Source organism: Puma concolor, chromosome A3 (assembly GCF_028749965.1).
Source record: "Puma concolor isolate L17-30 chromosome A3, mPumCon1.1.hap2, whole genome shotgun sequence".
Taxonomy (NCBI): domain Eukaryota; kingdom Metazoa; phylum Chordata; class Mammalia; order Carnivora; family Felidae; genus Puma; species Puma concolor.
In genome coordinates, this window is record NC_141669.1 from 115,909,101 (window position 1) to 115,933,598 (window position 24,498).

The window sequence follows — 24,498 nt, forward strand, 5'->3', positions numbered from 1 at the left end:
ACATTTAATTCTTATTACCGATAATAATAATAGAGTATATATGCCTGAAGTGAATTTAACCAGAGCCACAGTGTCTTTGCCATAAAAACTTGATTTATCAGGGCACCTGGTTGACTCAGTCAGTATAATGTTCCACTCTTGATCTCAGGGTCATGAGTTCAAGCCCTTCAAGCCCCATGTTGGGCCTAGAGCTTACTTAAAAAACAATAATAAAATAAAATTGAAAACTTGTTTTATCTACTACTCCCGTAGCTAAAGAGCTAAGAGTAACTCTCAAATCTTTTTGGTGGGTTAATCACTTCAGGATATAACCAAGTTAAGTCATATAGTATAAGGGTTAAAAGCAGAAGTTTGGGAGTTCAGGTCTCAGCTTTGCTACTTCCTACTTTGTATGATGGATGAGTTGTTTTACCATTTCTAGCCTTAATTTCTGTATCTTAAAAAATAAAGAATACTGTTGTTGTTGTTGTTTAATGTTTATTTGTTTTGAGAGAGAGAGAGAGAGAGAGAGAGAGATTCCCAAGCAGGCTCCACACTGTCAGTGCAGAGCCCAGTGCAGGGTTCCATCCCACGATCCATGAGATCATGACCTCAGCTGAAATCGAGAGTCAGACGTTCAACCAACTGAGTCACCCAGGCACCTCAAGAATACTGTATTATTTGAATTCGTAGGGTTGTTCTAATATGTAAGGTGCTTACATAGGATCTAATATATAGGAAATGCTAAATAAATGGTGCTTCTTAAAAACAAATGAGAATTCGTGTCCTAAAAGGGAAGAAAAGATGTACCTGCTTGAAATATACATACAATAGTTTTTCCTACTTGAGTGAAATTGTCTCTGAATATTATTTCTCTGATTGCATTCTTAGGCAAATCTCCAGCTTATCAGATAACCTGATGTGTTTAGGCAGAGATATAATGTGGTTTCACCATACATAGTGTTTAAAGGACTGTATTATGGTGAGATTCTGGCTGAGATTCAACCTGGAAGAATCCAAAAAGGATTATTTTGTTGTTGTTTTTTTTAAATTTGTTTTTAATGTTTATTTATTTTTGAGACAGAGACAGAGCATGAACGGGGGAGGGTCAGAGAGAGGGAGACACAGAATCTGAAACAGGCTCCAGGCTCTGAGCTGTCAGTACAGAGCCCGATGCGGGGCTCGAACTCACAGACCACGAGATCACGACCTGAGCCGGAGTCAGACGCTTAACCGACTGAGCCACCCAGGCGCCCCAGGAAGGATTATTTTGAAATCCAAAAAAAATTATTTGCATCTACATATTTAAAAAGAAGTTGTTAAGAATGGCTTTCATGTGTTGACTTGATATTGCTGATCTGTAAGATACTTAAACCTTCCTTCTTTACATGTTACCTATCCTTAAATTTCAGTATTGGTTGTTTCAAAGTCCTAATCTTATCTCTGACTTCCTCTCTGGCTTAGGCTCTGAACTGCATTATGGAAATGGTAGAGAAGACAAGGCGCTCCATGGCAGTCCTGCGGCGCTGTCAGGAATCTGATCGTGAAGAACTCAATTACTGGAAAAGACGATATAACGAAAACACAGAGATGAGGAAGACAGGGAGCGAGTTGGTCTCTAGGCAGCACAGTCCTGGGAGTGCAGATTCTCTCAGCAATGGTAAGGGGAGGGTCTCACGTAAGATGGCAGAAAGACGGTGCTAGATGGTGGAGTTAGAAAGACTCAGGTGATTGTGAAGAGAATGATAAAATATGTCAAGGACTCAGTACCTGGAATGTTCAAGAAATACTGTCTTTCACATGGATAATGGGAATATTTGTCATTTTGTTCTGTTTTTAACTCCCTCTATATGTGCTGGGTGGTGATCAAAGAGTGGTTGTTAAAGTCAGCCTCGTTGAGTGTCCCAGGTACTCACATACATCACATTTACTCCTCAACGGTAGCCCTGAAAATCTAAAAATGTTTACCTCACCTTCCCTCCTCTGTTTCCCACTCCCCATCCAGGAAGACACCATTTATCAACCTCTGTCTGGAGGCCTTTAGAAAAGTTTTACCATACCTTTACTATACCAAGCTGGGTTAGCCCATCTTGTCTTTTCTCAACCTGAAGCAGCAGAGGTAAGAACAACTGTTCTGTCAGTCCAGGGTACATCTAGGACACCACAGCCGTTTCCCCAAAAATGTTCCATCACAATTATCTAGTAACTGAAAAAGTGCCCTATCCAAAGACACAGACAAACGAGGGGCTATCTGTGATCAGACTTTCCCCCAACTACCCACTTCAAGCTCCCTCTTCTTATCACGGAAAATGAATCACTTATCATGACAGACCTAGCATGTTCCACAGAAGACAGCTGTTAGTCTAAAAAAGGCTTCAAGGGGCTCCTGGATGGCTCCGTCGGTTTAAGCATCTGACTCTTGGTTTCAGCTCAGGTCATAATCTCAGTTTGTGGGTTCGAGCCCCGCATCTGGCTCTGCACTGACAGCATGGATCCTGCTTAGGATTCTCTCCCTCTCTCTCTGCACCTCTCCTGCTCTCTCTCTCTCTCTCTCTCTCTCTCTCACAGAATAAATACGTAAACATTTTTTTAAATAATAAATACAAAAGACTTGAGCAAAAATGGGGCAAAGACATTGGTAACCAAAGGATCCCACTCCCACCGAGATGACTCTTAGGGCAACCATTGATTAGCAATGTTGTGTGGAATATCACAGCAAGACATCAAAGAATACTTGTAGCTACACTGTGATTACTTTCATAAAGACTTCAGAGCTCAGGACACCTGACTGGCTTAGAAGAGCATGTGACTCTCTTGATCTCAGGTCATGAATTTGAACCTCATGTTGGGTATAGAGATTACAATCAATCCATCCATCAATCAGTACATACATACAAACAACTTCAGGGCTCATCCTCAGGTATCCCTCACCATCTGAACCTTCATGAATAGCTCCTGTAACAATTTATAGAAACATCCGAAGTTCACCATCCAAATCACAAACCTTCCACCAGTCAGTCTGCATGTGTTTAGCTAGGAGGCATCCAGTGCAGAGTGAACTGTGGTCCTGAGGCGGTTCTTTTCCAGCCAGATGGCAGGTCTTGCTGGGCCATTTAAACATTGTTTTGCATTACTCTCTACTCATCCTTTTTTTTTCTTTCTTTTCCTTAGAGCACACGAGTGTGTGCACGAGTGGGGGAGGGACAGAGAGAGGGGGGGACAGAGGATCTGAAGTGGGCTGTGCACTGACAACAACAAATGCAATGTAGGGCTCAAACTCACGAACCATGAGATCATGACCTGAGCTAAAGTTGGATGCTCAACTGACTGAGCCACCCAGACACCCCTTACTCATCTTTTTCACGCCTTGCTTGAGGGTTTAGCTTGAGTGACTGCATGTTCTAATTTGCCTGGGACAGCCCCAGTTTATTTCAGTTCTCCGGTCCTGATTATTACTAGCACATCCCTCACTCTCAAACATGCGGACAGTTGGGGTGTGAAATTATTTTGTCACTGTAGGTTTAGCTCTCCATGGGTCCCAGTTTCCTTCTCTCTGGTGTTTCAGGCCGCGGTCAGTCTGGCTGACTTAAATAATATCTTTCAGTATGTGCATTTATGCATAGTATACGTATTTCATATTTTTATTTCACTGTTTATTTCTCTCATAGCACATTTGTTACAGTGTAGAGAGAAAGCATAATTCATATCTTGAATAATCCTGCTATTCAAAATGTGGACCAAAACCATTCCAAAAATGAATTGTTACTGGACCATGATGACCTCAGGAGCTTGCCACAGCACATGCTGGGCACGGTTGCTGACTTTGAGAGAAGTCCTCTACGTTACGCAGTGTGCTTAGAGACATGGTGCTTATGCATATCTCTTTATGGACCATAAAGGTTTATAGACTAGCATTTAGAGCAACACTGTTCCACACTGGGCAGTACTCTTGGGCATATTATACAGACATACCTATGACTTTTAAATAATTAGACAATTTGTGGTTTGTGGGTTTGTTTTGAGTTTTTTGTTTGTTTTAATAATTCGTGTTTTAAATGCTTAGGGTGTTGTAGAAATCCCTGGTGGATTATTTGCTTAGGATTTAAGTGTTTTGGTGATTTGGAGAGAAATTGATTGGAGACTGGATAGCATTATTACTTTTCCCATTGAAAATAATATAGGTTCCCTCTATCTGAACATTGGTGAGTCACAATATATTCAGAGATAGATTTGGTTCAGACGATAAGGGATGCATTTTGGTATCTTATTTAAGGATGCATAAATAGTTAGGAAAAGCATAGGGAAAAATCAGAAAATCATTGTCACAGAGTTCAAGAGAATGGTTTTCTCTGGGGGTGTGAGGTGGAGGCTGTATGTAGGTGATGGGGAGTATAGAGTGAGCGCTCATCATCTCTACCACTGGCTCTTCTGAGGACAGGATTGTAGGTCTGGCTAGTATCATTTAAAAAGGACTGTGGTTTACCACTACTCACCTCTTAGGGATTTGGGGTTGCTGGAATTGTCTTTCTTGACCTGTAGGTTTATAGTATTCACTTTATCATTTTTCACCAAATCATGCATTAATATTTTTATGAACTTGTTAGTCATCTAATCCAAATCAGATGAGTTCCAGAAATTGTGAACAGAAAGTGAAGATAAAGTAGTTACTGAAATAATTCAAAAAAAGTATCTAGAACTGAAAGGCAGTACTCCGGCTTGAACCAGTCTGCCAAATAAACAACACTGGAAAAAACAAGCATCAGTTATTATCATAGAATGTTCGAAGATGACTCTGAAGTTATTTTAACGTAGACTTCTGTGCTAGACCAAAACAGTTAAATGTGTGACAACCCACAATTTTTCAAAAAATGCACCTCCTATCTACCCTTTATCGGGGTGTCTACCACAGTTGAGCAGGCTATGCCCTAACACAGGGAAGTAAACCAGGAAGTGGAAGACATGGAATTGATTACACTAGATCCGACCTGAGAAGGAGGACAGAAGGCAATCCCTAGGCTAGTGAGGGAGGGTCCCGAGCAACAGGGTACAGCAAGCCTACAAAGCAGTTGAGGCTGGAATCGGCCAAAAGCTTGCTGGAGATTTCTTCTAGAAAATGAAATTTATAAAATGTCTACACAATAGAAAGAGAAGGTGAGATTGAATTAGAAACAATTACATGGGAAACTTAGCATATGACTAAATAAGACAATTATTACCTTTTTTTTAATGTTTGTTTATTTTTGAGAGAGAGTTGGAGCATGAGCAGGAGAGGGGCAGAGAGAGACAGGGAGATACAGAATCTGAAGCAGGCTCCGGGCTCCAAGCTCTCAGCACAGAGCCTGATGCAGGGCTCAAACCCACAAACCACGATATCATGAACTGAGCCACCCAGGCGCCCCTCAATTATTAACTCTTAAAAAAAATAAAAACTTGTTCAGGAAGATATAAAGATTCATAGAACCTGAACCACATGACCCAGCTGTGATTAGTATTTACATTAAGTATCGTAAATGTTGACTACGGGTATAACAGAATTTGAGTAGATCTCTGTTGCGGGGAATAGAAGAGGAAGGAATTGTGATGGAGTGGCGGTGGGGGTTAAAAGAGAGTGAAATGTCTGGTCAATCTGTAATGCCCACAACTGAAAAATCAGGATGTAGCAATACTGGAAGAATCAGCTAAATAAAGACACTTTACCTTTGTACAACAGAAAATGTATCTGACTGACAGAGAGGTAGTGCTCCTGCTGTGGTTTGGAAAACCTTAACCATGAGCACCAGCTTCTAAGTCAGGCACTTTTCTTTAATGGTTAACCCTCAGTGCCCATTAGATCCCACCTGGGGACTTTTGGAAAAAATTCCTGATGCCCTGGCCCCACCTCAAGATTCTGATTTAATTGGACTAAAGTGGGACCAGGGCTCCCAGAATTAGGAACCATTACTTTATGTATGTTACCATTTAATTCCCAGAACAGTCTTTCAGAGTAAGTATCATTTTTTAGTTGAAACTACATGGCTCATTGTAGAAAATACAGGAACTTACGAAGAATTTATTGGCTCATCATCCCACACTGAAGAATTTTGAAATGTATCTGAGAATCCTATTACAACTTTGTATTATTTCCTTGAAAACATAAGTTCATATTAAGCATGTTCTCACTTCATTAAAGATTTTATAAACATAATTTTAATGACTAAACAGTATTCTAACATGTATGTACCTCATAATTTCCTTATGCCGTTTTTGTTGTTGAACATTACATATTGTTTCCTTGTTTTATTTTTGTTTTTCAGTGTGTAATCCAATATTTACAATTTTTCATATGTAAGGATTTTCAAACATCTTGCATTTCTCTCATAGGCTATATTCTCAGCTGTAAAATCAATGGGCTGTGAATATAGGCATTCTTGTATTTGATCTTGGTTTTGTTTTTGTTTTCTCCCCCACCCCATCTTGGTTTGTTTTGATCGATAGGATAGCTAATATTTATGGAATCAAATTCATCATTTCCCTTTATAGTTTGTTACTTGACCTTGATCCCTATCCAAGGTACAACAAATTTCATCTATGTTATATGCACGTTTGTGTGTTTGGAATTAGCTCACTTAAAATTTCCCAAATTGTTTAAATTTTCCTATCGATTAACTGATGCCTATCCTTTAAATATTGAAATGACGTAATTATCTGACGCTACATTTTGTTAAATACTTCAGTCTGTTTTCTTCATTAATCTTTCTCTTAAAATTTATTTGAGAGAGAGAGAGCCGTGTGTACAAGAGGGGGAGAGGTGGATAGAGAGAATCCCAAACACGCTCTGCAGTGTAAGCACAGAGCCCGACGAGGGGCTCAAACTCAAATTGTGAGATCATGACCTGAGCCAAAATCAAGAGTCAGACACTTAACTGACTGAGCCACCTCAGCATCCCCTTATTAATCTTTCTGACTATATCACTTATCAGTTATAGTTTATCTGGGCTCTATACTGTGTTCTAGCCATGCTAAACCTGTCACGTGTATTTTCAAAACTACCTATTGAGATATAGGAACTATTATATTCTTTTACAGATGACAAAACTGAGGCTTAAATAAATTAAAAAGTTGGCCAAAATGGTCATATTATAGTTAAGTCAGGATTGTAAGTTTGGCATTCCGGAACTGGCACACACTCTTAGCCATTATGTTATACCACTTCCCAATATAATATCAAACTTTTAATTAGTACGGCATTAGGTTGTGTTTTGATATCTGGTAATGCTGGATCCACTTCATTTTCTTGGATATTTTGTTTATTATCTAAAATGAGTTTTTTTGGGGGCGCCTGGGTGGCGCAGTCGGTTAAGCGTCCGACTTTAGCCAGGTCACGATCTCGCGGTCCATGAGTTCGAGCCCCGCGTCGGGCTCTGGGCGGATGGCTCAGAGCCTGGAGTCTGTTTCCGATTCTGTGTCTCCCTCTCTCTCTGCCCCTCCCCCGTTCATGCTCCGTCTCTCTCTGTCCCAAAAATAAATAAAAACGTTGAAAAAAAAATTAAAAAAAAAATATATAAAATGAGTTTTTTTTAATGGATTGCATTGTATAAAAGTCCAGCAATACAGGAACATATAAATTGTGAAAATCCTGCCGCCACCCAGTTTTTCTCTCCTGCTCCCATAAGCTCACTTATTAACAAATTAGTCTGTTCATACAGAATTTTCTATGCATATACTTAAAAGAACATTTTTCTCAGTTTTTTATTTTGAAGTTACCCAAACACAAAAATGTTAAAAGTGAGCACTCATATATATGCCCTATACCTAAGCCATTTTCCACATTGGCCATATTTGCTTTACCCCATTATAGATTGGCAGATAGGTACAATCTCCCCCAAATATTCATGACACTAGCCTTAAATGTTTTGTTCTACTTCTTCTAAGAACTAGAGCATTCTGGGGGCACCTGGGTGGCTCATTTGGTTGAGTGTACGACTTCAGCTAAGGTCACGATCTCACAGCTCATGAATTTGAGCCACACGTTGGGCTCTGTGATGACAGCTCGGAGCCTGGAGCCTGCTTCAGATTCTGTGTCTCCCTCTCTCTCTCCCCCTAACCCAGTCACATTCTGTCTCTGTCTTTCTCAAAAATAAATGAACATTAAGAAAAAAAATTTAGAACTAGAGCATTCTCCTACATGACCACAATACCATTAGTTGCCCATTTCTGACCCAATTTACTTGCATTATCTGTCTGGCCTTTGATTACAATAGCCTTTGAGACTATAGAGGTTTTTATTTTTTATGTTTGTTTTGTTATTATTTTCTTAATTTTTAATGTTTATTTATTTCTGAGAGAGACAGAGTGTGAGCAGGGGAGGGTCAGAGAGAGAGGGAGACAGAATTCAAAGCAGTCTCCAGGCTCTGAGCTGTCAGCACAGAACCCAACGCAGGGCTCGAACTCACAGACTGCGAGATCGTGACCTGAGCTGAAGTCGGACACTTAACAGAGTGAGCCACCCAGGCGCCCCCATATTTATTTTTTTTGAGAGAGAGAAAGAAAAAGAGCATGAGTAGGGGAGGGATAGAGAAAGAATCTCAAGCAGGCTCCATGCTGTCAGCATGGAGCCCAACATGGGGCTCAGACTCACCAACTGTGAGATCATAACCTGAGCTGAAATCAAGGGTCAGACACTTAAGCGACTGAGGTACCCAGGTGCCTCTGACACTCTACTTTTTTTAGTGAACCAGCTGAAAATACTGATTTCTGTTCCTTTCTGGGTTAGAGATATAAAAACAGTTACTCTGGCTTCTGGAAATGTCATGAAAATGTCCCTAGTTTCCAGCTATGTCCTGAGTAAGCTGAGAAGTTCCTTTAGGGTCAAGTGCATCTCACCTTTTTCATCTGTTAGAGAAATAAAATGCTGGGACCAGGCAGATATAAAGGATATGACCAAGGCATATTGCTAACTGAAGTGAAGTGGCTTTTCTTTTGGTTGGTCAAGACTTCCCCCATAGCCCCACAAGTAAACAAGTGTTTCTTCTGTTATTTAATACCAACGGCAGCTTGTCTATATACTCAGACCTTTTTTCTCACTGATTTTCCTTATTGAAGATTCTGTTGAAAATGACCCACTGCCTTCTCTAGCTTGTGCCACTTTGATTCTTCTGATCCTAAATTTTTCCCTGTATTTATTTCATGAATCTCATCCTTGAGTTTCTAGGTATGTGACAAATGGCTGCATGAAACAGGCACCTCACCTGTGTTGAAGAGAGCCCTTCCATTTGTATTTTATTGACAGTGCTGGTAGCTCTTCTAGAGACCTCAGTGTCACAAAAAAGTATTAGTCCTATCAGTATTTTAAACTTATGGGATTGCTTCTTGTGGTGATAGAAATGTTCTGAAACTAGATAGTGAGGATGGTTGCACAACATTGTGAAAATACTATGGGGCACCCGGGTGGCTCAGTTGGTTAAGCGTCTGACTCTTGGTTTCAGCTCAGGTCATGATCTCGTGGTTGGTGGGATTGAGCCCCAAATCGGGCTCTGTGCTGACAGCACTAGAGCCTGCTTGAGATTCTGTCTCTCCCTCTCTCCCAGTATGCGCTCTTGTGCTCTCTCCCTCTCTCAAAATAAATAAACTTAAAAGATTGTACTGGATGTCTCTAAATTATATTGAAAATGGTAATTTTATTTGTATTTTACACGATTTAGAAAAAGCCTCCCTATCCCCTCCTATCTCTGTAGGAGATATAGATGTAGGTTCTTTGTGCTGATAGCCCCTGGAATGGGAGAGATCCTTTCCCCACCCCAGGGAGTTTCCTGCCTCACAGCCAGTTCCTAGACTTTCCCATGAGGACTAACCTTTTTAGAAAGCTCCTTTGGCAAACATTTCATGCCGGGCTACCCTCCCCTGTCAACTGACTGGTCCCCTGATTCCTCTTTGCATCATGGTTTGGTGCGTATTCAGAGCATAAAATTGTATATTAGCCTCAGTAAAACATAAGGAAATGGAGAAGTCTTCTGGGATTGACTCCTTAAAAAAATTTTTTTAACTCAGTGGAACCACTTCTTATAAAACACTATATCTTAAAAATCACAATAAAAAATATATATATACATATATATAAGTCACCCTCCACCCTTACGTCCTTCACAGCAACTGTGTAGGTCACCTCCTTGGGCTACATTTGAAATGCACTGTTCCAGATCAGAATATTTTCTTTACTACTTGCTTTTTATTTGTTTGTAAGCATTTTAAGAAACTCTGAAGGAAACTGCCTTAAATCACATGTAAAAATTCAGAGTTGCCAAGAAACAAAAGCCATATTCTCTGACATATCTACAGAGCCGCTGAGAGAGACCTGTGCATGATGGGAAGTTAAGCTGGATATGATATGCACACATACATATGTATAAGTATCTGTAGTTATTTTTTAGGGAGTATCATAAAAATACATACATGTTCATAGGGAAAAGATAAGAACATATAGATAAGAGAAGGAAGTGAAAATCACTTTTAATCTTACTCCTTTGAATTGGAATACTGTTACTATTTGAGGCACGCACACACGTGCATGCATGTATGTGTTTTACAACTAAATATTAAGTATACTTTACTATCTGATTTTATCCCTTATCAGAATAATTTTTGCACTAAGTGAACATGTATCTTCGAATCTATGTGGTGAGTGAGAGGCGCTATTTTTCATTAAAAATTTTCATAAAAATAAAACATGTTGTTTATAGACAGCTTCTAACCCTGTGCTATTTATCTCTTCTGTAGATTCTCAGCGAGAATTCAACAGTAGGCCAGGAACAGGATATGTACCTGTGGAGTTTTGGAAAAAAACTGGTACGTGTCTGTCTGGTTCTAGATCACATATACGCACTAATTTGGGAGCACAAATTTGGGGGCTCCCGCCTCTCCTTCCCCAGCTTTCCCATACATCTGGACTGCCTCTCACGTTACTTTGCAGGTCAAGAATTTGGAATGACTCCCTACAGTCTGTCCAAGTCCTTTGCACACCCTTCTGCACCACCCTAAGGCATTAAGTAACCAACTTTTCCTTCCCTGTTTATATGCCTTATTTCTGAACATATAGCTCAGTTCATTTCTGCCTGTTTTCACTCAAATCTACACACACTATGTCCACGCACTACCACATTTCGTTCATTCTGGTCTTGGAACAGCCCCCTGCTTTTCCTTTCACCTCCATTGTCCCTAACTTTGTCAAGACTGTTCTTGGTGGGCCTTATTTTCTAGAAGACTAGAGGAGGGTAGGTCTGCCTATTGTGATAAGATGGGGCAGTTAACACCATGTCCCTAATCCTGCCCTTGTCCAGATATGAGCCTTCCTCTCCTTTTTTTTTTTTTTTTTTTAATTTTTTTTTTTTTTCCCAACGTTTATTTATTTTTGGGACAGAGAGAGACAGAGCATGAACGGGGGAGGGGCAGAGAAAGAGGGAGACACAGAATCGGAAACAGGCTCCAGGCTCTGAGCCATCAGCCCAGAGCCCGATGCGGGGCTCGAACTCACGGACCACGAGATCGTGACCTGGCTGAAGTCGGACGCTTAACCGACTGCGCCACCCAGGCGCCCCTCCTTTTTTTTAAAATTAATTAATTAATTAATGTGAGTGTAGAAGGGGCAGAGAGGGGGAGAGAGAATCTTAAGCTCCATGCTCAGTGTGGAGCCCAACATGGGGCTCGATCCCACAACCCTAGGATCATTACTTGAGCCAAAAGCAAGAGTCGGATGCTCAACTGAGCCACCCAGGTGCCCCGAGCCGCCTTTTCCTTCTAGCCTCCCTTTTCCAGTACCATTTTTTAAATTGAGGATTTTCTTTTTATGTTTATTTATTTTTGAGAGAGAGAGAGAGGGAGACACAGAATCTGAAGCAGTCTCCAGGCTCTGACCTCTCAGCCCAGAGTCTGACGCAGTGCACGAACCCACAAAATGCGAGATCACAAACTGAGCCAATGTCAGACGCTTAACCTACTAAGCCATCCAGGTGCCCCAGATAAAATTTACTTCCACAAAAGTTAATACCTGACCTTCATAAGACTCTTCTAGAAGCATCAAGACCGTAATAAACAAACAGACAAAAGATAGGAACAAATTGTGGAAAATAAGAATAGACATACTATAGATTATTGTTCTTAGGAAGGTACAAGATGGGGGCACCTGGGTGGCAAGGTCGGTTGAGTGTTCGGCTCTTGGTTTTGGCTCAGGTCGTGATCCCAGGGTGTCATGGAATCAAGCCCTCCACATCAGGCTCCAAGCTGAATGTGGAACCTCCCTAAGATTCTCTTTTCCTCTGCCCCTCTCCCTTGCTTGCACTTTAAAGATTTTATTTGTAAGTATGGGGCTTGAATTCACAACCCTGAGATCAAGAGTTGCATGCTCTACTACCTGAGCCAGGCACCCCAGTGCATGCAAATTCTTAAAATCATTCCTGTTTCATGCTTTTGAATTCTTCCTTTCAAAAGCATGTTATCAAAATTTATTTTGCCATTAAAAATAATTTGCAAAACTACCTAGGAACTTGGAAAATCTTTGCAGTTGGAAACAGGGAAATGTATATCATCAAGAAGTAGGATAGAATTATGGGAAATGAAGAGAGTAGTTGTTAAGGTAGAAAGATTACCATGTACAAGATCTCGATAACTAGTGATTTCCTGCCTGCGAGATAACGTTGGGTTAACTATGGTTAAGAGCCAAAATTTGGTGTTGAACCAGCTAGATTTGAGTTCTTCTGCTGTGGTGTCATCTGTGACCTTAGATGACTTTAGCAAGGTAGTTATTCAAACACTGACTCTTATTGATTGTCCTTAACCTGAAAGGAAAAAAGGTACTTCAGGGCATTATTATGTTGGCTTAAGACACCTATATCTGGTAACTAAGAAGAGGCTTATGATGGGTAGCTGTGGTGGGCCACAGTGGACCTGTCTGGATACCAGGAGTAAAGGAAGCACAGAGGTCAGTGTCAAGTCAGTTCAGCATTGTCCCTTGTCCTTTGCAGTAAAAATGTCTTTTTTTTTTTCTTTTTTTTTTTTAACATTTATTTATTTTGAGACAGAGAGAGAAAAAGAGAGAAAGCATGCACAAGTGGGGGAGGGGCAGAGAGCGAAAAGGAGAGGGAGACACAGAAACCAAAGCAGGTTCCAGGCTCTGAGCTGTCAGCACAGAGCCCAACTCAGGGCTCAAACTCACAGACCGTGAGATCATGACCTGAGCCGAAGTCAGATACTTAACCTACTGATCCACCCAGGCGTCCCAGGTTTTTTTCTTAAGGGTAGAGTGATAAGATCGAAGCCTACGATGGCAGCCTAGAACATTCTTTGATTCTTTGAGCCTAGGCCATGTGAAAGAACCAAGCAGTAAAGGAGTTTCCTTAGGCTTCTGGGTTTTCCAGTTGTGTGGACTCGGGAAGGAGGTCATTCACTTGGGGAACTTAGAGATGAGGCTCAACGCGAAGAGTATGCCATTTGGAGTGTCCGTTCTGTGGAGACCAAGCAGGATGGCAGTGATGGGAAGAAGTGATCAGGAACCAAGTGAGGCGATGGTGACTGGACCGGGCTTTGGAAACCCAGGCTCCTGGCGTGCCCAAATCTGTATCTTCAGCCTGCGCTTCTCTGCCAAGTTCAGTCTTCTGACCCTAACTGCTTCCTGGACATTTGTGTCTGGACGTCCCAGAGCACTTCAGTCTTCTCACTAGCCTCCACCTGGCATTTTGCTTACTCTCCGTTGCATTTCATAGCACTAGCGTTCTCCACCTTCAGCTTCACCTCCAGACCCATAGCTGCCACCTGCCTCATTCTGCCCCATCCCTTCCTCTGTGCCACTTGCTCCCGCCTAAATTCAGTCTCTTCTGTCAGCTGAATATCTACTGCCCCAGCCTCTCCCTAGGCTGTCTCTGCCTCCAGTCTTTTCTCTTTGCATAGAACCCTTCAGGAGTTCAAGTTTTCTTTAGAAAAAGGGCCAAAGTCCTTAGCATAGGATGTGAGACTTGTCCAAAAATTCATTTCCACTTACCATCTCAACCAGGACACGTTTTCTTGATCCTCCCCTGCCACTTGTAGAGCTGACCACTTTTCTACTTGATCACAGTTAGGAGAATATGGAGTCCATCTTAGTCCTCTAGGTATCCCCAACCCATGGCACAGTGCCTACTTCCATCTACACACCCAACAAATGAATACACGAACAGGCAAGTGAGCGTAAGAATAAAAGTGAAAGAGTATGTTGTATGTTACACCCTCTGTAATTTTGGAAAAGTCCTCTCGTTTCAGCTCTGTCTCTTCTTGCAAGCGATAGGGAGTGGGAGGGGAAAGATTTCTCGGCCAGTTAATTTTACTGTCACTTTCTTCTAGAAGAAGCTGTGAATAAGGTGAAAATTCAGGCCATGTCAGAAGTACAGAAAGCGGTTGCTGAGGCAGAGCAAAAAGCCTTTGAAGTGATTGCAACAGAGAGAGCTCGGATGGAGCAAACCATAGCGGACGTCAAACGGCAGGCCGCAGAGGACGCCTTCCTCGTCATAAATGAGCAAGAAGAGTCAACAGAGGTCAGAGTTCTGCCAGCCCTGGGGACTGGGGACTGGGGCTGGGGCAGCTGCAGTGACCAAGCTCACGGTTTTCTCAAGTGCTAGGCAGTAAGACACAACAGTGCTCTTGAACTAGACGAGTGTAATTTTTATCTAGTACCAGAAGAATTTTCTTTCTTAATTATTATATTCTTAAACGAATCGGCTCATTTTGTCAGTTTAAATGTTGAAAACTCAGCCTAAAGACAGAGTTTGTGGAATTGCATGATTATGGTGACTACCATTGACTAGTGGGCTCACCGTGTGCCAGAGACACAGAGTTAAGCATGTATGTTGCCTTTTTAATCCTCACTATGACCCTGTAAGGTAGGTATTGTTGGGTTCCGATTTTCCCAAAAGGAAATGGGAGCTCAGGAGGATTTAACTGTCATAATCCCACAGTGCTAAAGCCAGGGTGCAGGGGTAAGGAGATGTGGGGCCCTCCAGCATTTGGTCTGTTTATGAAGAAGATAGTTCTTTTATGGATAAAGTGACAGATTGGGCAGATGTGCCCACCTCTTCAAGACCCCAAGCCAGGACTCAGTGATGTTCGTGTACAGGATACTCTTGTACTGCAGTGAGGACAAAAGTAAACAAACTGGAAAGAAAAAAGCATATGACACAAACATCCTAACAGTCCTTTGGAATGTAAAGTTCTGTAACTTTCATTTCTGTCATCTTTCAGCTTTGGGATAAACTTTAAGTCCTGAAACAAACCTGTTTCTTTAAGTAGGCAGATCCATCTACCAACTGAGACATAAAGAACTGGGTGGGGTTTTGTTGTTGTTGTGTTGTTTTTTAAACTAGAGAAACAGGGGCACCTGTGTGGCTCAGTCAGTTGAGCGTCCGACTTTAGCTCAGGTCATGATCTCGCGGTCTGTGAGTTCAAGCCCCCCGTTGGGCTCTGTGCTAACAGGTCAGAGCCTGGAGCCTGCTTCGGATTCTGTGTCTCCCTCTCTCTCTGCCCCTCCCCCGCTCGTGCTCTATCTCTCTCTCTCTCTCTGTCAGAAATAAACAGACATTAAAAAAATTTTTTAAACTGGAGAAACATTATTACCTCAGGATCCCACGTAAGTGATCCCCATCAGCGTAGCAGTGCCAAGCATGGCTGTGTAAGGGTGAACGTGCCTAGGCATTACGTGGCTATCACAGACGATGTTGGAAAATTCCTTGTTGTAGCACCCTAACAAGTGCACTGAATTGTAAGAAAATGGTTCCTTTAACCCTCTTCTTGCCTTTCTCCCTGGCAGCTTTTTCTTTAGAATTGTTTTTGAGCAGGGATATCTCTGTGGTATTTACTTCTGTATCTGTAGCTGTCTATTATCAATATCATTATCTGTTCATATTTACCTGCTTTTATATCTGTGTTTACCCTTAACTGTGTCTGCCTCCAAAAAAAGGAGTGTAACATTTTGGCTAAGAGCATGAATTCTGGATCTAGACTGCATGGTTTAAATCTCAGCTCTCCATTTATAGCATTGGGGTGTTGGTTGGGACCTGTAATTTTCAACAGTGCACAAAGAGGCCTGCAGGTGAGGCATGCACCAGCATCCATCCCAGGCAACTTTCCAAAGCAGGGGAGTGTTAGCAGGACCTAAGCTGTGTGTTAGTTTGCATCGGTCCAGATGGGCTGAATTCCCTTTATCCCATCCAGAAAATTCTACTTGAAGTCCAGCAGGCATCTCTGGGATTCTTGTTCATTCTCTCAGAAGTGGTGGGGTATAATGGAGGTTAAGAGTCCTGAGTTCTAGTCCCACTCCCCCCTCATACTGGCAGTGTACCGTACCTTAAGGACTCAGTTTCCTTCTCTGTATAGTGAGTGTTGTAGCAGCTCCTGGCCTGCTGGTCTCATAGTTTTTACAAAATATAATGAGATCAAAATTGTGACTGTGCAAGTGTTTTTAAATTGTAATGCACTGTGTAGACAGAAAGGATTTTGTTATGGTGTAAAAACACAGGTATAAGCTGTGGCAGCTCCTGCTTTTATGGAACAGCTGCGTCCTCTGAGGCCAGACCCTAAGAGTCTGCTCTCGGGCACAGGGATGCAGTAAGATGTGTCCTCATCTCTGCCAAAAGACACCTTCTGTCCTCAGCCTGGATTTCCTTGCAAACCTAATGAGCTAGCTATTGACTGTAAAATGGGTAGTCGTTTCTCCTTTGGGCCAGGTTTGCAATAAGGTCAGGAAGGCCTGGGAAGGATCCCAGGGATTTTGATAAGCCCCCAGGTCATTCTGGTACAGGTGGGTCCCCAGGCCACACTTAGAGTACAGGTATCCCCTGCTTTTTGAAAGTTCACGTTATGCCTTTGCTTTTACAAAAGATGTATGATAGTACCTGTTTTCACTTGCCAAAAGAAGTCTGAGGAGGATTTTCACTTTTATGAGAAAAGGCAAAAAGCAAAAATAGCGTTCAGCATTTGTTACACAGTGAGCTGTTCTAGAAGCAGCACACGCCCTGAGCAGCAAGAGTGGCCCTGCCAAGCTCCTTCCTTGGGAACTACACCCTCAGCAATCCAGCTGTGAGAGCTTTGAACTGGGTTTGTGAGCATCTGTGCTTTATCTCTATTTTGTGCATCCATTAGCAAGATGTGTCCTAAGGAAAAGCCTAAGAGAAGTTATTTTTTGGGTCTGGAAATTTTTCCATGTAAATTAATGCTAATTGCTTTTTCACTTTCCACCATTTCAGCTTATAGAAGGTTTCAGAGGAAGGCTCCACTTCCAGATAGCAGGGGAACCCGTAATAATGGCATAGACTGATCTTTGCTTAACAAAGGAAATTCAGCAGTCCCCTTTCTGACTTGGCCAGTAACTCACAAGGTTTATAATCTCTCCCCACTCGCTACAAAGGACTGTTTGCCACATGGGTCCCTCCAGCATTGAGGAGTGCCGACCTGAAGGGCAACTACGTGTACAATAATACAGTTTTACCTTATATCTTGGCAAAAAGCCTCATGATTGTCAGGGGGGAGAAGCCACAGGAAAAGGGAACCTACAGTATCCTTTTTACTCTAGCTGCTCTGGCACTAACCACCTTGCTCTTGCATTCTCTGATCCTGCCTCTGTGGGGGCCAGTTACCTTGTTTTATTGTATCCCATAAATTCAGAAATAATCTATTTTAAATATATAAGGGCAGCCAAGATGATAAACTAGGGGTTTAATACTCTTTCCCCATTTCAGGAGCGCCTGGTGGCTCAGTTGGTTAAGTGATTTCGGCTCAGGTCATGATCTCACCGTTCATGAGTTTGAATCCCGCATCGGGCTCTGTGCTGACAGCTCAGCTGGAGCCTGCTTTGAATTGTGTCTCTCACTCAAAAATAAACATTAATTTTTTTTTTTTTTAATATTCTTTCCTGGTTGGAGATGCTCTTGCAGGCTTGGACAGAACTAGTAGAGGCTCTCCCATTCGGCTGGGGCCGACTCATTGGCCTGTGTTTCCACAGCAGCCCCACGTGGGCAATAACCGATTTCTTCCCCACAAGTGATAATGTTCTGCCACGGCATCACTTGGGGCCAGCCTACCGGGCTCAAAAGGATGAAATTCTCTGGAACTGTAGTTTGCTTGAGGTTCTGTAAATGTAACCTGGGAAAGCCATCGGTCACCTATTCTGGTCCTCTGTTGTTGGTGCTGGGCAAGTTTGGGCCGTCCCGAGTGTATTTCCTGACAAGCCAGTTGTGTTTGAAGGGAGTCTGCAATCCTTTGTAAGCTCTTCAGAACTAAGCTTGTACATTGAGTCTGGCTGAGCCAGGAGGTCCAGGTTCCAGGCTTGACACAGACACGTGATCACTTCATAGCCTTAGGCACGTCCCTGCCTGCTGGCTCTCTGTGTCCCATCTGCACAGTGCAAAAGGTGGACTAGGTGGCACCACGCACGTGTCTGTTGTTTAATACTTGAGCAAGTGTCAGATTTCACTGGGGATAGTGTCTTTCTTCCCTGAGGAGACTACAAAGTGGTCAGGCCCGGCCTCCGGCCTCTGCCATTCTGGAGAACCTGTGGAGGGGTAGGGGGGTGCCGGCCAGCTGGTGCTCAAGTCCTTTGTGACACTTGACAAAGCCTTGCCTGCTCGTGGTAGTTTCATCTGGCCAGTGCCAGAGGATTTTTCTCTTGTAGGTGGGTCCTGAAGGCGTCAGGGGCAGGCTCACTGGTGGGGTCCTCATGGGAGCCTAAGGGAAGAGAGAGTTCCAAGGGGCAGGTGCCAGGAGTCGCACTGGTGTCAGCTTTCTTCATGACGCTGCTTTGCCTTAGCTGACTGGGGGAAGCCCAACACTGTCTGTTCAACAACTGTTCGGCGCCTTTCACGACTGCTCTTTATAGCACTAACCAGGTCTCAGCGTGGCTCATCCCTTCTGGCGGAATTAGTGCTCTCTTGGTTGGTGTTCTCCCTTCCTCACCCCTACCCCCATGCATCTCTGCTAAGCCCCAGCAATACCTGCCCCTTCTCCGGCAAGTGGAAGGAGTGGCAAGGAACCTTCTGGGCCGCTGAGTTCTGAGGAGTTGTAGGGCTCCCTTAAACGAGCCAGAAGCAGTCCTGTGACTCCCAGCCCACCCCTGACACGACAGATCCCTGACGGAGAACAGGCACAGAGGAAGTAGCACAACTACCCACTCTTACACGCCCATCCTGGTCCCCTGACAGGGGACTTTTCTCGAAAGGATTAGGTGGTGGTGGTGGAAACACCCAAGATCATTCCTCTGTTGGGAGGAGCAAGAGAAGAAACATTACCTAAACACACGTCTGCATGCGTGGTATCGGGGACCCCAGGACAGAGTTTGGTTTGGTCGCTGAGGATTAAATGGGACTCAGAACAATGAGTAGGTACCTTTGGTGGGCGATGTGAGACCTCCCACCTGCCCTCCCCTGGCACCCTTCGTCTTGCTGTCCCTCCGGCCTGTGGTAGGTGGTTTTCCTCACAGATGAAGGAGATTCCGAGAGGAGTGTGTGTTTCCCACGCACGGGAAACCGCAGTAGAGGCGGGACAAGCACAGGTACACGTAGCTCCAAATGCCGCGCTCTCCCCGTGTAGCACAGGTGACAAGTGATGATAAGCCTGCCCCGCGAGATCCAAGCGACTAACCCGTGCCCGTGTCTTGCAGAACTGCTGGAACTGTGGCCGCAAGGCCAGCGAGACCTGCAGCGGCTGCAACATCGCACGATACTGCGGCTCTTTCTGCCAGCACAAGGACTGGGAGCGGCACCACCGCCTCTGTGGCCAGAACCTGCACGGCCAGAGTCCCCACAGCCAGAGCCGGCCACTGCTTCCTGGAGGGAGGGGCTCCTCGGCCAGGTCCACCGACTGCAGCGTGCCGAGCCCGGCTCTGGACAAGACCTCGGCCACCACCTCACGCTCCTCAACACCTGCCTCTGTGACAGCCATCGACACCAACGGACTCTGAGCCCCAGACTCACTTCCCTCTGATGACCTCACAGCACGGCAAACCATGGCACAGAGGGCCCGGCTGTTTGAACCAGTGCAGTTAGCTGTTGGGTCATCAGCACGGAGTGAAGTGGAGGCAGGAAGAGTGCAAGGCCGGCCAACACTGCTCCACAGCCCCTCCGGACACTGGCCCCAGTTTCCTGTCTGTGTCCTTGGGGGAGCTAGTGTGCCACTCTCTCTGCACACAGGCAGCTAGCCAGAGCCGCTCCTCCTTTCTTGGCTTCCAGGTTTGTTCCCGTTCCAGCTGAAACTGGCGTGGCCGTCCCCTTCTCAGTATAGACCACCAGCTCCCCTCCCTGCCTCTCCAGGCAGCAGACCCGTCAGAGGTACCCGGCCGGGCTGGAGGGGGCTCGCCCCACACACTGCCGCCTACTCCACCGTCCTCCTGCGGCAGAGGCCTGGAAGCTGACAGCAGGCCGTGGAGGAGATTCCCTCCGATGGGGGTGGCCCCTCTTGCCCTGGAACAGCTCCTTTAGCCCCATTTCCACCCTCAGCAGATGCCACTGACTAGCCCCCGCCCCCGGACATGGGCAGGCAGAAGCAGCACTCAGGACCCTCTCTTCGACCCTGCTGTTCAGACTTGTTAAGAGTATCCGAAATCACAGGAAATAAGTTACCATTTCACTAAAAGCACCCGTAATAATGAAAAACAAATAAAACTTCTCCAAGCATCACAGATCATTTTGGACAAGATTTTCCAACCTGGCTTGCTACTTTAGTTTGGGACCCATTTTTTTCTCTCTTACCTGATTTTGCTTATGCAGAAATAGTTTCCAGCGCATGGATTGGTCTGAGGGAGAAAGACTCAACTGTGGATAGTCTGTTCTCTCTGAGCATGTTGGCCAAACTAGTATCGTCAAAACATTGAATGGATTATCTATTGGAAATGCAGAACCTTTTGTCACCGCTTGGCTGTTTGCACAGTCGTCTTGTTCTGTGTCCCTTTTATCTCAGACCGCGCACGTCCAGATCACTGTGTGGATCTTCTCGTGGTCTCTCTTTGGCCCCTGTTAAGCTATGGTTGTCCCATAGGATGTGATGTGTTGTGGCTAGGACCTGCCTCAGCAGTCAAGGCCTGCTCACATCTCAGCAGCCTTCCTGGACCTGAAAGAATTCTTCAAACCTCGTCCATAGTACATATGATGTCAGTTTATTATCAGGCATACAGTCTCGGTTTCCTTTATGGTATCTGTTTGATACCTTCCCTCTCTGAGCTAAGAAAAGTTCTGTGAAATGTGACAACCATTTTGAGAGAGGCTCACCAATTTTCCTTCCCATCATCAGGAAGTTTTCTAGATTCTTGCCTGGCTCTCCAAAGGTGACATCACCTATACCTCTTTTAAAATATCAGGAACTGCCACACACATTCTTCCCTGCCATTTGTGTTTTGTTGGAAGCACAAGGACCCTGACTCTCCCACTCTCCCCCTCCAAGCCTCCAGCACCCTCTTGCCCCAAGGAATCTGTTGGGGTGAGTTGGTTGGGCCTGCTCCTGGCCCGTGAAAGCCCAGCTTTAGATGGCTACCTTCTGTGCGCTGACCAGAGGGAAATAAAAGCTCTGTCTCATCAAGGAAAAGGGATTAGCGTAGTAGCGTTGTCCTCACATACAGGGGTATCTTACTGCGAGAACTTCTAAGTCCCTAATTTACCTAAAGATTCTGTATCTTGCAAAGGAACTCAGTACCAGGCACCTTTAAAATACCTGGATTTCCAGTGCATAAAGTAAGATCTTCCCAGAGAATGAATAACAGAATAATGTTATCCATTAAACTGGAATTCCTTAAACTGCAGCTGTTGGTGGGGCATCGGGACCAACAGGAATGAAATTAGTACTCCGGGAATGACTTGCCTACATTTTACTTGAGACATGGGGTATCCCATGAGGAAGTCATAGAGCCTATGAATCAGAGCAAGAGAGTATCCCGTGGTACCCGTTGGGTCTGTCCCCAGGTCACTGCCTTTTCATTGACAAGATGTACACCTGGACAGGTTCTTTAAATCTTCAGTTGGCCACAGGACCAGCCAGGGTAGCCCAGGTTTTTCCTGGTTGGAATGAAGAGCCAAAAGCAGGGCCCACCGTCCATTTCTGTAGCTATGGTTTTAGTTTAGTGTGCGGGTCCTAGGTGGCTGTCGTGGGCTGTGGTTCTACTGACAGCTGTGTTGGCAGAGTTACTGTGGTGCTGTTCTAGACCGCTTTGCTCACCCGCTGCCCAGAGGCCAAGCTGAAAACCTGGGTAGTATTCCACACTGTAGTTCAGTTCTCAGACCTTTTGCTGTTCATTTTGGTCACTTTCACATCTAGGTTGGTAGGGCATCTGTCCAAGACTTCCTGTTTAGGTGTAAAGAATCCCTTTCTTCAGCTCCCTCCTCTGAAATTCTGTCTGGTTGGGAGAAGGAGGGGCACTGCCTTGGGGTGGGCAGGGAGGGGATGGAAGGGGCAAGGGTGACTGAGTCCGGCTTCCCTACTTGGTCTCCAGTGTCTGCTCACCATCCCAGCCACCAGGTTTGGAGTACAAGTTCAGGCTTCCCGCTTTCATCTAGTTAGGCTTAAAATAACTTGATACAGTCAAGCTACTTAGAGGACCAATCTTCATAGTTAATATTTGGGGGAGAGAGAAAAGACAGAGGGGATGGGAGTGGTGGTACTGGAGGTGTCGGGGCGGTCCCGGGCTCTTCAATATTATCGTAGAAATGAAAAGCAAATGTGACATGTGCCTGCCCACCCATCAGAGCACACCTGGAGGATGAGGCCAGTGTTCAGCATCGCCCACTGAGGGACACTGAGAAGTGACGGGACTTCACTGTCCTCTGCTTGCGAGAAGTGGTTGCAGGAACCAGGGAAGGCCAGGGTGGCCAAACTGGGAGCCACCTTTAAATGTTCGGAGGGATGATTGAGGGCTGAATCTTCACACCCACCCTCAGTCGCCCTTTGGGTCCCCACCACCTGCACCATGTCTGACTCCGCCCAGTGGTGAAAATGGACTCAAGAAGAAGTTGGCTAATTCCACCTGCTCAGGAGTAGGCAGCCTACCCTAGGAATTGTGAGCGTGAATGGGACTTCCGCTTTGGAGGGTCCCTGCAGCTCCAGGGTGGGCCTCTAGCACATGTGCTCAGGCACAGGCATGTGACCCTGAGGTCACAGAGCGAGTGGATCTTGGACAGTGCTGAGTCCTACATGTCTCAGCGAATCGAAGTCTGGAAACCAGACGCATCTACCCAGCACAGATCGGTGTCATGTTGGCTGCAGTGTGGACATCCTTTGCCCATCTGGGCCTGCTAGTCCACCAGGAACTCCTCACTTCTTGGGGTCAACATGAACATCTTCAGCTTCTAGACAGAAAATCTACACTTTACTCTCTATGGCCTTGTTCCAAAGTCAGATTGATCCCCAGGGCTGTCACCTGCTTGAAAGGGTGTAGACCTTATTCTGGATAGTTCCAGAAGCTATCTCAGCAAGTGGAGTTGGAGGTTCAGCAACACTATTGGAATTGTGTGGTAGTGAGTTCTTCAGACCGAAATAATGACCAGGTAGCCATTTGTCCTGGAAACTGTAGAAGGGATTGTGGATTGAATGAATCATTTAGAACACATCTTCGAAGCTTTCTTCAGAACTGGTGTCAGAACCAGGTCAGTAGACCAAGCCACCTTAGGTTCTTTTGTTTTGTTTTGTTTTGTTTTGTTTTGTTTTGTTTTGAAGCTATTTACAGAGAACTGGGTGGTGGCGTGTTTGAACCAAATGTAAGAAAAGCCACAGGGACCTGGACTGTTCCAGCATGGGCCAGCCGGCCAGGTGTCCGGGAGGAGTCTTGTCTGGGTTGGGGAGGGGGAGCTGGGCGAGCTATGAATAGGGCCTTTCTGGCTCTCTAAGTGTCTAGTTCTTATGAAACCAAAACATTGACTACCTGCCTCTTTGCCCACATGCATTGACACGCTCATTTCCAAAGATGATGGTGCAGGTGACCTTTTCCATCGTGAGCCAGGAGAAGGTTGGGAGACCTGAGGGTGGACCTTGCATCCCCCTTCCGCTCCACAGCCCCAGAAATGGCACTTCCCTGCAGACCCCATCCGGTCAGGCCCACAGCTGCCCAGTGTACACGCGTCGATGCTTATACCAAATAGGGCATGTGCGGCTGGTGGCTGGCGGAGGCAGCCCCGTCCCTGCATTGGAGTTGGCGGAGAGAAGCATAGGTGAATGATTGAAAGTGCTATTTGGCTCAGCGGCCTTTGGTCTACTTTCACGGCTTTCCAAGTTCCTGATGAGGCTACAAAAGCTCCATCCATAAAAGAAAGCCAATAATGTAAATAAAAAAGTATGCCTCCGAGCGTGGATTTTAAAGGGGGATGATGAATGTGAAACCACCCACAGGATGCGGTAGTCTGGTTTTTCTGTGCTTTGTCATTTTACTCTGATAGCGATTTTTGTTACTTAACTCTGTGCATAACTTATTTAATGTACTGTATAAATGAACCAAAACTGTTAAATATGTATTTAGTTTGTTCTACTTAAAGTAGTCAATAAAAAGGCTATATTCCT

The 24,498-nt window shown here is 44.6% G+C and overlaps 1 protein-coding gene across 6 annotated transcripts in view; it reads left to right on the forward strand.

Moving 5' to 3' along the window:
* Positions 1–24,498, forward strand: part of CBFA2T2 (CBFA2/RUNX1 partner transcriptional co-repressor 2) — a 139,543-nt gene extending 115,045 nt beyond the window's left edge. For 4 of the 6 annotated variants that reach the window (XM_086701990.1, XM_086701991.1, XM_086701994.1 and 1 more), the window contains 4 exons: positions 1,444–1,639; positions 10,732–10,800; positions 14,323–14,513; positions 19,625–24,498. In XM_086701990.1, the coding sequence (XP_086558116.1) occupies positions 1,444–1,639; positions 10,732–10,800; positions 14,323–14,513; positions 19,625–19,924 (756 nt within the window). In that variant the 3' untranslated portion in view covers positions 19,925–24,498. The remainder of the gene's footprint in view (positions 1–1,443; positions 1,640–10,731; positions 10,801–14,322; positions 14,514–19,624) is intronic. The other 2 variants (XM_086701993.1, XM_086701996.1) reach the window with 2 other exon arrangements.